This window comes from Garra rufa, chromosome 2 (assembly GCF_049309525.1).
Source record: "Garra rufa chromosome 2, GarRuf1.0, whole genome shotgun sequence".
NCBI classification, from domain to species: Eukaryota; Metazoa; Chordata; class Actinopteri; order Cypriniformes; family Cyprinidae; genus Garra; species Garra rufa.
The window spans coordinates 7,034,616-7,050,097 of NC_133362.1; the positions used below are offsets into that span (position 1 = coordinate 7,034,616).

At 35.3% G+C, this 15,482-nt stretch overlaps 2 protein-coding genes across 2 annotated transcripts in view; both read left to right on the top strand.

Annotated features, from left to right (window-relative positions):
• Window positions 1-6,781, top strand: part of golga4 (golgin A4) — a 117,818-nt gene extending 111,037 nt beyond the window's left edge. Inside the window, exons 23-24 of the mRNA XM_073834562.1 lie at window positions 2,678-2,764; window positions 6,053-6,781. Of these exons, the coding sequence (XP_073690663.1) occupies window positions 2,678-2,764; window positions 6,053-6,067 (102 nt within the window). The 3' untranslated portion in view covers window positions 6,068-6,781. The remainder of the gene's footprint in view (window positions 1-2,677; window positions 2,765-6,052) is intronic.
• Window positions 6,782-8,310: 1,529 nt separating this feature from the next.
• LOC141325832 (integrin alpha-9-like) overlaps window positions 8,311-15,482 on the top strand; it is a 48,459-nt gene continuing 41,287 nt past the window's right edge. Inside the window, exons 1-2 of the mRNA XM_073834563.1 lie at window positions 8,311-8,675; window positions 11,458-11,585. Of these exons, the coding sequence (XP_073690664.1) occupies window positions 8,488-8,675; window positions 11,458-11,585 (316 nt within the window). The 5' untranslated portion in view covers window positions 8,311-8,487. The remainder of the gene's footprint in view (window positions 8,676-11,457; window positions 11,586-15,482) is intronic.

Sequence of the window (15,482 nt, forward strand, 5' to 3'; positions counted from 1 at the left end):
AAAAAATTATTTCATTTGTTTACCTGCTAGTCATGTCACTATAGCAAATGAACATTCAAAAAACCAATGAACATGCAAATGTGATAATTAATTATAAAAATATTGATTTTGAGATCTCAGGAGTGCTTCAAGACAAGTAAATATATTAAGTGAAAGTGAAAGAGGAATAGATGACAGAAAAGTGGCTTTGTGCATTTTAATGTGTTGGAAAGACAAAAGCCTTCCAAAGATATAGTAATACATGGTTAAATAACATACAGAGTATTAATTCAAATAAATGTGTTTATCAGTAGTTGATGCAATGATGAAACATCCTGAAATGTTTTTTGTAAATCCAGTGGTTAATGCCACCTGAATAATGACTGATCTTTGTGTGAATGTCCACAAAACTTATGTATGTAGGCTATTTCAGAAAGGAATATTTTAAAAGATGAAAATGTATTGCTATTGTTTAGTATGTAATCATGTAATCCATAAAAAGGTACAGTAACTTAAGTCTGAGTTTTTTTTAAATGTAATTTAATCTAATGACAAGTACTTTTTGGAGTAATTCAGATTACATGTAATCAGTTACTACCCAGGTCTGCTACTAAAAATTTCGGAACGACCCATTTACTGATAAACAGTTATGTTTAAAATAGTAACTAGATAAAAAGTTCGTTGAGACAAACTTTAAAGTTGGCTTGAGAAAGTCTGAAGTCCAGTTTTAAAGCTTGAAGTTTGATAGATAGATTTTTAGATAAAGGTTTGACAAGTTTTGTTTGATGGTTTTGAAATAGTTTGAAGTTTAAAGCAGTTTTAAAAGCTTCAAGTTGGATAGATGCTAAAGTTCTCAGGGTGGTTGCTAGGGTGTTTCTATGTGGTTGGTAGGGTACTCTGGGTGGTTGCTAAGGAGTTATGCGGTTGCTATGGTACCCGGGGTGGTTGCTAAGGGGTTGTTACGGGGTTGCTAGGGTGTTGCTATGTGGTTGATAAGGTACTCGGGGTGGTTGCTAGGGTGTTGCTATGCGATTGCTGGGGTACCCAGGGTGGTTGCTAAGGTGTTGCTATGCGGTTGCTAGGGTAGAGTAGAGTTACAGTCAAAAAATTTAGTCTCAGAAGAAGTTGCTGTTGTTTAAATAGCATTTCAGTAGGTTGGCTTTCTCAAGCTAACTTAATTATACGTTTCCATGTTGTACAACGTACATTTTATCATATTCTTTCCCACAATACACATTTTTCCACCACATAATAATGCTTTTTCTTAGAGGAAGGATGCCATAAATAAGTGTTATGGGGAGTCCGGATGGAAGCTTGTAAAACAATTCATTCCCATGAAAACTCCCACCAGCATTATTTTCGTGTCCGTTTAGCAGGACCCTAATGAGCGAATCTCGTCCGTTTAGCCAGGACTAATTAACGGCCCGCTTAACGCCACCCCAAAGCCAGCGGGATTCCCTCTCGTTGCTAATAAACAGTCCGGGTCCTTATGACATCACAACAGGCCTCACTGTCAGAGAGGATGTCCGGCGGGCGACCCGGTGGCTCGTTCTCATCACATGACCCAATAGCGCCTGCCATTTTAAAAGAGTTGTTCGGGGTGAACGGCCGTGCTGGTTCTGATTAGCACCGCATACGGGCTCTGGCAGATCTGTCTAGAGCTGATTACCCAGCAGGCTGCAGATAATGAGCGTTTTGTCTTTGCAAGATGTAATTGCTCACAGAACAGCGCGGAGCAGCAGCTCTGCTAAAGATAGCTGGCAGCGTTGTTTTCTGTTGTTGTTGTTAACTAAAACTATTAAAAAAAAATTTTGTTTATTGAAATAAAGCTGACTTATATACTAACTGAAAACAAGTTTAAGTAAGCGTAAGTACTAAAATTACTAAAACTCTTAAGAGTAAAAAAAAGTAATCCAAAAAAAAAAAAGTAAATCAAAGGAATAAATTACATTTTAAAATATATTCAAAAAGAAAATGGGTATTTTAAATAGTAAAAATATTGTATTGTTTTTGCTGTACTTTGGATCAAATAAATGCAAGCTTGGTGAGCAGAAGAGTCTTCTTTAAAAAACCTTAAATGTGTTTAATGTTCAAAAACTTTTGACTGGTAGTTTGTCTGTATATAAACAAGAATTAAAATAAACCACAACAAAATGAATAAAACTGACACTAAAATTCAAATAAAAAGTCAATATGATATAAAAATTAATCATACAAATTACAAAATTAAATTGTAAAAAATATAGAAAAAAGTGTAGGGCTGTTTTCTGTCAAATTCACAGTATTTCATAAAACAGACTGTATAGTAGTGTCAAAACATCTCTGTACATGCACTGTTAACTCTGACCTATAATATGACACTTGTTTAAATAAAGAGAACATGACTGGGGAACATGACTCATGAACAAATGTAATAATTTTAAAGGGTCAGTTCACCTAAAAATGAAAATTCTGTCATCAATTAAAGCCTCTGGTCCCCAATGACTTCCATAGTATTTTTCCACCCTATGGAAGCCAGTAAGGACCATCAACTGTTTGGTTACACATGTTCTGTGAAATAGAGTCTACAACCCGAGTATGAAGAAATTATTTTTTTGGTGAACTGTTCCTTTAAGTTTCATTTCATTCTCGTAAATAACATACTGTGACATTAAATTAACTTCAGCTTCATCTCGTTTTTCTATTGCATCTTGTTCAGACAATGGCCAAAGTCATAACATCCATGCTGAAGTTTCCTCCGGACCAGGCGCAGAAGGTTCTGGAGCGTGAGGATTCCCGTGTGATGGTGAGCATGTCTTTAGTATGCAAAAGCAGCTGTGAGTTGAAGCGTAGCCTTCAAAGATTCTCTGTAACTCTCCATATGTTAACAGACTGGCTCAAACAGGCATCCCAAATGTAAGCATTGATGTTTAGCCTGGAGTTCATGTGTCGATCAGATGCTAAATGAAGCACATGTGTGTTTCTTATCAAATACGTTATGGTTTATTATCAGGTTTCTGCAGTGTGGTCACTGTTTTCTTTCCCAGTGCGCCATTAAATTGATATAGTATCATTATATCAGGAAATTGAATTCCTGACATTTATTTCAGTTTCTCTATTGGTTTAGTTGCTTCTTGTAAAATCCCTTACTCAGGAAATCACAGTTCTGTGAATTTGATAGCCAATAGCGTTTACCGTTTACAGATTTTTTTAAAATGTTTTTAAATCAGTCGAATATGCTGATTTGCTGCTCAAGAAACATTTCTGATTATTATCAATGTTGATAATAGTGCCATATCATATTTCATATGGAAACTGATACTCAAAATATTTTCAAAATAGAAATATTTTGTACCATTATGCACTGTACATCACAGCCTTGAACCAAGATTTTCTACTTGCTATTTGTTTTTTTTGTTTTTTTGTTTTGTATGTACAGTCGTGGCCAAAAGTTTTGAGAATTACATAAATATTGGAAATTGGAAAAGTTGCTGCTTAAGTTTTTATAATAGCAATTTGCATATACTCCAGAATGTTATGAAGAGTGATCAGATGAATTGCATAGTCCTTCTTTGCCATGAAAATTAACTTAATCCCGAAAAAACTTTCCACTGCATTTCATTGCTGTCATTAAAGGACCTGCTGAGATTATTTCAGTAATCGTCTTGTTAACTCAGGTGAGAATGTTGACCAGCACATGGCTGGAGATCATTATATCAGGCTGATTGCGTTAGAATGGCAGACTTGACATGTTAAAAGGTGGGTGATGCTTGAAATCATTGCTCTTCCATTGTTAACCATGGTGACCTGCAAAGAAACGCGTGCAGCCATCATTGCGTTGCATAAAAATGGCTTCAAAGGCAAGGATATTGTGGCTACTAAGATTGCACCTAAATCAACAATTTATAGGATCATCAAGAACTTCAAGGAAAGAGGTTCATCTTGTTAAGAAGGCTTCAGGGCGTCCAAGAAAGTCCAGCAAGCGCCAGGATCGTCTCCTAAAGAGGATTCAGCTGCGGGATCGGAGTGCCACCAGTGCAGAGCTTGCTCAGGAATGGCAGCAGGCAGGTGTGAGCGCATCTGCACGCACAGTTTTTGGAAGATGGCCTGGTGTCAAGAAGGGCGGCAAAGAAGCCACTTCTCTCCAAAAAAAAAAAAAAACCATCAGGGACAGATTGATCTTCTGCAAAAAGTATGGCAAATGAACCGCTGAGGACTGGGGCAAAGTCATATTCTCCGATGAAGCCTCTTTCTGATTGTTTGGGGCATCTGGAAAAAGGCTTGTCCGGAGAATGAAAAGGTGAGCGCTACCATCAGTCCTGTGTCATGCCAACAGTAAAGCATCCTAAGACCATTCATGTGTGGGGTTTTAGCCCAAAAACACAGCCACGAATAAAAAATGGTACAAAAACACCCTCCAACAGCAACTTCTTCCAACAATCCAACAACAGTTTGGTGAAGAACAATGCATTTTCCAGCACGATGGAGCACCGTGCCATAAGGCAAAAGTGATAACTAAGTGGCTCGGGGATCAAAATTTTGACATTTTGGGTCCATGGCCTGGAAACTCCCCAGATCTTAATCCCATTGAGAACTTGTGGTCAATCCTCAAGAGGCGGGTGGACAAACAAAAACCCTCTAATTCTGACAAACTCCAAGAAGTGATTATGAAAGAATGGGTTGCTATCAGTCAGGATTTGGCCCAGAAGTTGATTGAGAGCATGCCCAGTCGAATTGCAGAGGTCCTGAACAAGAAGGGCCAACACTGCAAATACTGACTCTTTCCATAAATGTCATGTAATTGTCGATAAAAGCCTTTGAAACGTATGAAGTGCTTGTAATTATATTTCAGTACATCACAGAAACAACTGAAACAAAGATCTAAAAGCAGTTGAGCAGCAAACTTTGTGAAAACTAATATTTGTCATTCTCAAAACTTTTGGCCACGACTGTACACTACCAGTCAAAGGTTTAAGATTTTTAATGCTCTTTAAAAAGGTGTTTTCTGCTCACCAAGCCTGCATTCATTTAATCCAAAGTACAGCAAAAACAGTAAAATTTTGAAATATTTTTACTTTTTAAAATAACTGCTTTCTTTTTGAATATATTTTAAAATGTAATTCATTCCTGTGATTTCGAAGCTGTACTTTTAACAACATTACTCCAGTCACATGATCCTTCAGAAATCATTCTAATATTCTGATTTGCTGCTCAAAAATATTTTTTATCAATATTATGTTAAAAAGAGCTGAGTATATTTTTTCAGGTTTCTTTGATGAATAGAAAGTTCAGATGAACAGCATTTGTCAGAAATAGAAATCTTTTGTAACATTATAAATGTCTTTATCATCACTTTTGATCAATTTAAAGCATCCTTGCTAAATGAAAGTATTCATTTCTATTATTTCTTTCCAAAAAAAAAAAATCTAAAAACTCGCTTTTGAATGGTATAGTGTATAATGTTAAAAAAGCTTATGTCAGATAAATGCTGGTCTTTGGTTGTACTTTTTTAAATATTGATGATAATAATAATAAATGTTTTTTGAACAGCAAATCAGAATATTAGAATGATTTCTGAAGGATCATGCAACACTGAAAACGGGAGTAATTATGCTGAAAATTAAGCTTTGATCAAAGGAAAAAAATACATTTTAAAATATATTAAAATAATAAGCAGTTCTTTTAAATAGTAAAAATATTTCACAATATTACTGTATTTTAGATCAAATAAATGCAGGCTTGGTGAGCAGAAGAGAATCCTTTAAAAAACATGAAAAAATCTTACAGTTCAAAAACTTTTGACTGGTAGTGTATATCTATTAAAAGTTATATAGATGAACTAAAAGCCTCAAAATTTATAGTAACCGTATACCAACATGCTAAAGATCTCTCAAACTTCTTAGCAACAACATAACAACACCCAAGCGTTGAAACATTTCCTTAAAAAATCTAGCCAATGAGCTGTCACATATTTATTTAGATGTCGTCATGTGAAATGCAGTTGCTGTTGTTTTTGGCTGCTGCTTTTAATGCATGTGCCTGCAGCTCTAGTTGAAGTAACCGGGCTTCTGTTCCCCATCTGTGTGTTTTACAGCCTTGGCTACGGTAAGGTGGAACCAGAACCGTGCCTGAACCTACCTGACCGAACGACAGACTCTTCTTCTTCTTCTGCTGCTGCTGCTGAGAGATGCTACTGACATGAAAGAGCCTGCTCTACTTGTGTGTGTGTGTGTGTGTGTGTGTGTGTGTGTGTGTGTGTGTGTGTGTGTGTGTGTGTGTGTGTGTGTGTGTGTGTGTGTGTGTGTGTGTGTGTGTGTGTACGGTTACTGGTACAAGGGAACTTGGTTCAATTAAGAAATTGAGAATATTCTTAAATTTGTAGCTTGCCAGAGATAATTTATTACATGGATTTTTCTTGCTTTCTCTTTTTCTTTTTTCTTTTTTAGGGTAGACGGTTATTTTTTAAAGCTGCGTTTATATGATTTAAAGACTTGTGCAATAAGTTCGATTGTAAGTTTAAGTTTCTCTGAATTATTTAGTTTGTATTCTTCTTTTTCTCTGTTTTAAGTAAAGATGAAATTATCCTTTAATTATCTGCACAGCACATGTACGATATAAAGACACAGGCTCATAGTATGCTGATTGTTTACTGTTTTTTTGGTCTGTTTTTGTAACTTAATACTGTATTTTCGGGGGAAACTGACTAATTAGAACCATGCTTCATATTGTAAATAATCATTGTTGGGAAAAAAAAAGCTATAAATCTCTGTCATAGGGCACTTTGAGGCATTTTAAGACAACTAATAAAGTTTTATTTACACTACATACTCAAATAATCTTTTCTTTGCATGCAGAAGCTCTTGTAACATTGCTGTGTGTTGCAGTTATCAGGCAAGACATCAACTTTCAAGGTTCAGCATCAACTTTCACTTCACACTTTAATATAGTCACTGTTGGCCATGTGTAAATGTGCAAGGGATATTGTGGTACTGAATAATTGTCATATTCATTTACCTTGATATTTACAGGGACCTCCAAAAACATTATCACTGTTTTTTAGTGTCAGCATTCAGATATGCTTCTATTCGGATATGAAAATGAGCAAATTTGCATTAAAATGATAAAATTGCATTATATTTTCACTACCAGTCAAAAGTTTTTGAACAGTAAGATTTTTTATTCTTTTTAAAGAAATCTCTTCTGCTCACCAAACTTGCTTTTTTTTGTTCCAAAGTAAAGCAAAAGCAGTAATAATGTGAAATATTTTTACTTTTTAAAATAACTGCTTTCTATTTGAATATATTTTAAAATGTAATTTATTTCTGTGATCAGAGCTGAATTTTAAACATCATTACTCCAGTTTTCAGTGTCACATGATCCTTCAGAAATCATTCTAATATGCTGATTTGCTGGTCAAAAAACATTTTTTATTATTATTATCAATATTTAAAACAGTTGAGTGCAAAAAGCTTTTGTAACATTATACACTATACCATTCAAAAGTTTGAAATCAGTATATATTTTTTAATAAAATTTATAGAAATTAAACCTTTTATTTAGCAAGGATGCTTTAAATTGATCAAAAGTGATGATAAAGACATTTATAATGTTACAAACGATCTATATTTCAGATAAATGCTGTTCTTCTAAACTTTTTTTATTCACCAAAGAAACCTGAGCCTCAGCTGTTTTTAAAATAGTAGAGCAGCAAATTAGAATATTAGGATGATTTCTAAAGGATCATGTGACTGAAGTAATTATGCTAAAAATTCAGCATTGAAATCACAAGATTAAATTAAATTTTAAAATATATTCAAATAGAAAACTGTTTTTTTTTTTTTTTATGGTAAAAATATTTCAAAGTTGTGCTGTTTTTGCTGTACTTTGGATCAAATAAATGCAGGCTTGGTGAGCAGAAGATTTTTTAAAAACATTAAAAAGTAAAAATACTACAAATATTTAAATTTTACTGTTTTTTCTGTACTTTGGATCAAATTAATGTAGTTATGTAACACATTAATATTTAATCAATAAATAATTTTAGTGTCAGTATTCAGATGTGCTCTTAAAAATTAGCAAATTTAAGGGTGTATCCTTTTAAATACTCTAAGGCCTATTGACCAACCAGTGCCAAAGTATGTAAAACTTATGAGTAGAATGTGAGCCAGTAATGACCTGCAGTACTGAGCGCTGTCGGTAGGTGTCGCCAGTGGACGCGGCGCTGCTGTAATATGAAATGTGATGCTTGGTGCGCAACAACACACGCGTCAGCTCGAACCCAGCGCTTTAATGCCAAGAGAAACTCCAGAGACGCAACAGACTGAGCAGCAGAAGAGAAGAGCCGTGCAATGAGCGCGCTATCCTGACCCAAACCTCCGATTCACAGACTCAAACCCTGTTTGCATGCGTTTAATTCCCAACTTTAAGAAAAGGAAGTCGGGTAGTTGTATAAATGTAGTTTTTTCAATTATTTCTGAAACGCTATAGACAGTTTTAATAGCTTTTATAAAGTTCTCATCAGCAATAAGGATGCGCGACAGAATGACGGAACTTTCTACAAGGAAAAGAAACGCTTTGGATGTTTTTGTGTGTTTGTGTTTGGTTCCTTTGGCTTATTCCTTCAATATTGACTTACAACATCCAGTGGTGTTCCGAGGACCAGATGCGACGTTTTTTGGATATTCAGTCCTGGAGCACTTCCATGATAACACACGCTGGTGAGTACATGTTAAGAGAGAGGATAAACATTTACTTATTTTATAAACAGTCAGTTTATAATGCTGAAAATTATTTTAAGGGCGGTTTGCGTCTTCAAAGGAACTTCTCTAGATCGCTTAAATCAGTTGAGGTTTGTCTAGCTCAACCCAAATTGTCTTTTGGCGCCCCTGGTACAGTAAGCCAAAGGTCAACTGTCTTAAAGACTTTATAAGAAATGAAACTGAAGTTTTATCATGTATAAATTATTTATAATCATTAGTTAGTTACTTACATTTTGCCGTCACTTTTCTAACTGAAAGCGTTCGAGCGCTCTTCGGTTGCCAAGGTAACCTCCTCAGGTAAAGTTAAAAGTCAGTTTTTATCGAGCATCTCAGGTAAAATATTCGCGCTTGCTAACTTGTAATTGAACTTTTGTGTTGGCTGAAACCTTTTTACCGATATATAAATATTAAAACAGTAATTTACAGTAACCTATACTTAAAAAGACTCCTAACCGCCTGTTAAAAGTCATAAATGTTATTATGTTGACACCGCTAGCGCAGTAACGGTAACGTTACGTCAAATTTGAAATAACTTAAATCCATTTTAAAACATTTTGTCTTAAAAAGGCTAAATCTGTCATAAAATGATAAATAACGATGGTGAACGCTAACATCGACGAATTATTTGTTTTCTGTGTGAAATGTTTTGTTTGTTTTGATTTATCTTAGTGTTAGATTGTCACTGTGACTCCAAACATAATTTGTATACAATTAAGACATATTGAAAATGTTTATTATTGCGTTAGATAATAATATGTGACCCTGGACCACAAAACCAGTCACAAGATTTATACATCATATGAAAGCTCAATAAATAAGCTTTCTATTGATGCATAGTTTGTTAGAATAGAATAATATTTGACCGAGATACATCTATTTGAAAATCAGGAATCTGAGGGTGCAAAAAAATCAAAATACTGAGAAAATCACCTTTAAAGTTGTCCATATTAGGTCCTTAACAATGCATTTTACAAATCAAAAATTACATTTTGATATATTTACAATAGGAATTTTACAAAAAATCTTCATGGAACATGATCTTTACTTAATTTCCTAATGATTTTTGGCATAAAAGAAAAATCTAAAATTTTGACCCATGCAATGTACTGTATTTTTTGGCTATTGCTACAAATATACCCCAGCGACTTAAGACTGGTTTTGTGGTCCAGGGTCACATATATCAAACCAAGTCTCATATATTTTGAAACTATTTCTGACACTGGACCACAAAACCTATTGCTGTTTGTAGCAATATAGCCAACGATACATTGTATGGGTCAAAACTATCAGTTTTTCTTTTATGCCAAAAATCATTAGGATATGAAGTAAAGATCATGTTCCATGAAGATATTCTGTAAATTTGCTACCGCAAATATATCAAAACTTAATATTTAATCATTTAAAATAACTTAATATTAGAAATATGCATTGCTAAGAACTTCATTTGGACACCTTTAAAGGCGATTTTCTCAATATTTAGATTTTTCTACACCCTCAGATTCCAGACTTTCAAACAGTTGTATCTAAATATTGTCCTAACAAACTAAATGTGACTCTGGACCACAAACCCAGTCTTAACACGGGTATATTTGTAGCAATAGCCAACAATACATTGAATGGGTCAAAATGATAAATTTTTCTTTTATGCCAAAAATCATTAGGATGTTAAGTAAAGATTACTTTCCATGAAGATTCTCTGTAAATCTGCTACCACAAATATATCAAAACGTAATTTTTGATTAGTAATATGCATTGCTAAGAACTTCATTTGGACAACTTTAAAGGCGATTTTCTCAGTATTTAGATTTTTTTGCACCCTAAGTTCAGATTTTTAAATGGTTGTATCTAAATATTGTCCTAACAAACCATTCATCAATGGAAAGCATATTTATTCAGCTTTCAGATGATGTATAAATCTCGATTTCAAAAAAATTGACCCTTATGACTGGTTTTGTGGTTCAGGGTCACATTTAATCTACTAAAAGTACATTTCAAACAAGGTGGATTAAAAATCACTGAGCAAATATGTGCAATATTTTTTAGATTATGTGCAATATAGTTTTACAAAGAGTTTTATATTGTCTATATTGTTATATTGTTATTTTGTTGATTCTATGGATCTTGTTAATTGTTGTCTTATAAATTGCTGCTGTTTCAAAGGAATTTCCCCAGTGTGGGATTAATAAAGTTAATCAAATCAAATCAAAAAATGGACAAGAAAAAGAAGCTCCTTTTGGTTTGATGTTTTGTTATCTAATCTAAAGCAGTGCATTATGTAAATGCAATTCTTCAGCATTACTCAATTTATGCTAACAATAGTACAGTGTTTTCCCTCACTTTCATAATCCAACATTTGCCATTACATTTCAGACAACTTTTGTCTAATCTCTTGTGACCGTACAGATGTTAGGCCTTTCTTCCAAGGGCTGTCCTAAAGTTTAAAGGGAAATGCTGGCCAGCGCCCAAAACATTGCCTTTGCTTCAGTGGAGATGATGTAGTTCTTGCATCACTGAATTGTAGAGCCAAACCATGACAGTATGACAAGGCAAAACCACCTCCAGGCCTAAATTCACTTATTAGGCATCTCTATTATTCATCCGACACTTGCAAAGAAAAAACAGATTTACAATGAATATATCTATTGTTTTCCATTTTAGAATGACCAAATGGCTTAAATTTGGTTGCGTGTGTAGTTGTGATTTATGTACAGTGATGTTTTTTTCCTCCTAATGTCTGTAGGATTGTGGTTGGGGCTCCCAGAGCAAACTCATCATTTAGTAGTTCAGTTCACTCACCTGGAGCTGTATACAAGTGCCGGATTCGGAATAACCCAGAACAGCGCTGCACTGAGATGGACCTCGGCAGAGGTGTGTATCTCACAAATATCCAGAGTGTACATATACTACATCTAACTTATAGTTACTAAAAGTTAAGGACATGAAAATAAAAGGCACAATATGTACATTACAGGATTATTTATAGTGCAAAACATGCAAGAGACTAAATTATTGCATGTCTAAAATGCACAGTGTGCAATGTAAACAAGGAAGACATGCATGTGCAAAGTGCATATTGTTGCAATTAAAAAAGTATGCATGTGTGCAATGAAAAGGATGTATATGTGTACACAAAGTATGCCTGATGGCCTGTGGGTAAAAATTGTTTTTCAGCCTCGAAGTTCTGGCTTTAACATTCCTTTAGCTTCTGCATTCAGAATTCAGATGAGGTCAAAAGTTTGCATACACCTTGGAGAATCTGTAAAATGTTAATTATTGGACCAAAATAAGAGGGATCATACAAAATGCATGTAATTTTTTATTTAGTACTGACCTGAATAAGATATTTCACATAAAAGATGTTTATATATAGCCCACAAGAGAAAATAAGAGTTGAATTTATAAAAACGACCCTGTTCAAAAGTTTACATACACTTGCTTCATAATACTGTGTTGTTACCTGAATGATCCACAGCTGTGTTTTTTCGTTAAAACTGCTAAACTGCCTGCTGTTCATCAGAAAAATCTTTTAGGTCCCACAGATTCATTGGTGTTTCATATTTTTTTGTGTATTTGAACCCTTTCCATCAATGACTGTATGATTTGAGATCCATCTTTTCACACTGAGGACAACTGAGGGACTCATATACAACTATTACTGAAGGTTCAAAAGCTCACTGATGCTTCAGAAGGAAACGCAATGCAGTAAGAGCTGGGGGGTGTAAACTTTTTGAATATAAAGATCAGGGTAAATTTAACTTATCTTGTCTTCTGAGAAACATGTAGTATCTTCTGTAGCTTCTGAAGGGCAGTACTAAATGAAAATAAATTATATTTAGGCAAAATAAGAAAAATGTACACATCTTCATTCTGTTCAAAAGTTTACACCCCTGGTTCGTAATGCATTATTTTTTCCTTCTGGAGCATCAGTGAGTGTTTGAACCTTCTGTAAAAGTTGCATATGAGTCCCTCAGTTGTCCTCAGTGTGAAAAGATGGATCTCAAAATCATACAGTCGTTGATAGAAAAGGGTTTAAAATACACAATTTAGTTTTTCTGAAGAACAGCAGGCAGTTTAACTGTTCTGGACAAACAAGGGACTCATGAACAACTATTACCAAATGAAAAAGTGAATCATTCTGGTAATAACACAGTATTATGAATCAAGTGTATGTCATTTTTTTTATAAATTCAACAATTATTTTCTCTTGTGGACTATATGTAAACATTTTTTATGTGAAATATCTTATTTAGGTCAGTACCTAATAAAAAAATAAAATTCAATTTGCATGATCCCAAGCAAGTCTTAATGACTTTATTGCTTGCAGCGTCTCAAAATGTAAACTATATCATCACCTAGTTCTAATCTGCTAAATTAACAAATAAAAGTCATGAAGATCTTATAAATGTTAACCTTCATAATTTTTTGTAAAGCTGCTTTGAAACAATGTGTACTGTAACAAATAAATTTGACTTCTTAATTCATACATTTTGTCGAATCTTGTAGAATGTGTCTGAGGAACATGTTTTAAAGATGTCTAAACATGTCTAAATGTTTTTGAATTTTTGAAAAGGGAAGTGGAAGCGTGTTTAATTATTATTAATATATCCTGTGTGAGTGTCAGATGTGCTTGTTTTTCACAAGTGTAAAACAGCTAGAAGATGCCATCTGCACAGACAAATTAGCTGGTAAAAGAGCAGAACTGTTTTGCATGGGTAGTTTAACCCAAACCCTGTAGCACTGAAATTGCTCTTGAAGTTAAACATGGAATTTGGACAGGTAAATATTTAAAAAAACCTGCCTGGACGAATGTTTCAGCAGCCTTGTTTTGGTCACTTTTAAAGGATAACTATTGCCAAAATGCAATCTGGGCTGTTTTTTTTTACCGTAAACAAGACAAACTTATATCTAAAAGCATAATTACGACAAACGAGCTGTTTTTGAGATTTGACCGTGTTTTCTGTGGTCAATGGCCGGTGAACGGGAGTTCTAGGGGCATAACTTTGAGTGCATCAAAATCGATATTTTTACAACACTAAGAAGGCTCGACACACCATGAAACTTTGCTTGAAGTATCGCCTGGGTCTCTACACATGAACTCGAGCATTGAGAACATTGTGTACACAGAGTTTACTAAAAAGAAAGTTTTTGAACAACTCACTTTCACTGTTTGAGTTTCCGCTCGCGGCCGTCTTGCCAGTCAAGAAGTGTCGATTTCCGAATGCGAGGATGGATAGCTCCTAAAGCATATTTCTGTATAAATGCACGGCTAATTCGTTGTTTTGTCGCAAGTGAAAAACAATATTAACCTTCTAGTTGTAAAAAGAGCCTCATATAAGCCTAATATTTCGTCCTATGGAGTCCATTCATTCGCATTCGGAGATCGACACTTCTTGACTGGCAAGACGGCTGCGAGCGGAAACCCAAAACAGTGAAAGTGAGTTGTTCAAAACCTTTCTTTTTAGTAAACTCTGTGTACACAAACAATGTTCTCAATGCTCGAGTTCATGTGTAGAGACCCAGGCGATACTTCGAGCAAAGTTTCATGGTGTGTCGAGCCTTCTTAGTGTTGTAAAAATATCGATTTTGATGCGCTCAAATTTATGCCCCTAGTACTCCCATTATGTTATCTTATCCTGTTGTTTTTGCACAACATTTACATTTACATTTACATTTATTCATTTAGCCGACGCTTTTATCCAAAGCGACTTACAATTGGGAATACAACAAGTGATTCATCCTAAGGAGGCAGATCAACATAGGAAGTGTTCAAAAATACCATATATCAGGCGTTGTTAGAAGAGTGCAGGCTAGAAGGAGAAGATCAAGAAAGAGAGGAAAAACAGGCTAGAAGGGAGGATATTTTTTTTATTTTTTTTTTTTTTTTATTGAGTCAGATAGTGTCGAAAAAGATGGGTTTTCAGCAGTCGTTTGAAAGCTGTTAAGGAGTCTGCATTCCGGATAGGGGTGGGAAGATCATTCCACCAGGCAGGAACGTTGAACGAGAATGTTCTGGACAGTGATTTCATGCCTCTCTGTGGTGGTACAATGAGGCGTCTTTCACTAGAGGATCTCAGTCTTCTGGAAGGAGTGTAGATGTGTAGTAGTGAATGGAGGTAGGCAGGTGATGATCCGGTGGCTGTCCTATAGGCCAGCATCAGTGTCTTGAATTTGATGCGTGCTGTAACCGGTAGCCAGTGCAGGGATATGAAGAGAGGTGTAACATGGGCCTTTTTGGGCTCGTTGAAGACCAGTCGTGCTGCTGCATTCTGAATCATTTGTAGAGGCTTGATTGTACATGCTGGAAGACCAGCTAAAAGAGCATTGCAGTAGTCCAGCCTGGAAATGACCAGGGCCTGGACGAGGAGTTGTGTAGCATGCTCTGTTAGGAAGGGCCTGATCTTTCTGATGTTGTACAATGCAAACCTGCAAGATCGAGCGGTCTTAGCTATGTGGTCTTTAAAAGTCAGTTGGTTGTCAAAGATAACACCCAGATTTCTGGCTGAAGTTGATGGGGTAATTGTTGATGAACCTAACTGGATGGAGAAGTCATGCTGTAGAGATGGAGTGGCAGGAAAGATAAGGAGTTCCGTCTTTGCTAGATTGAGCTGTAGATGGTGTTCCTTCATCCATGCAGAGATATCCGCTAGGCAACCTGAGATCCGTGCAGCTACCGATGGATCGTCTGGTTTGAAAGAAAGATAGAGCTGTGTGTCATCAGCATAGCAATGGTAGGAGAAGCCATGTGCCTGTATGATGGGGCCCAGA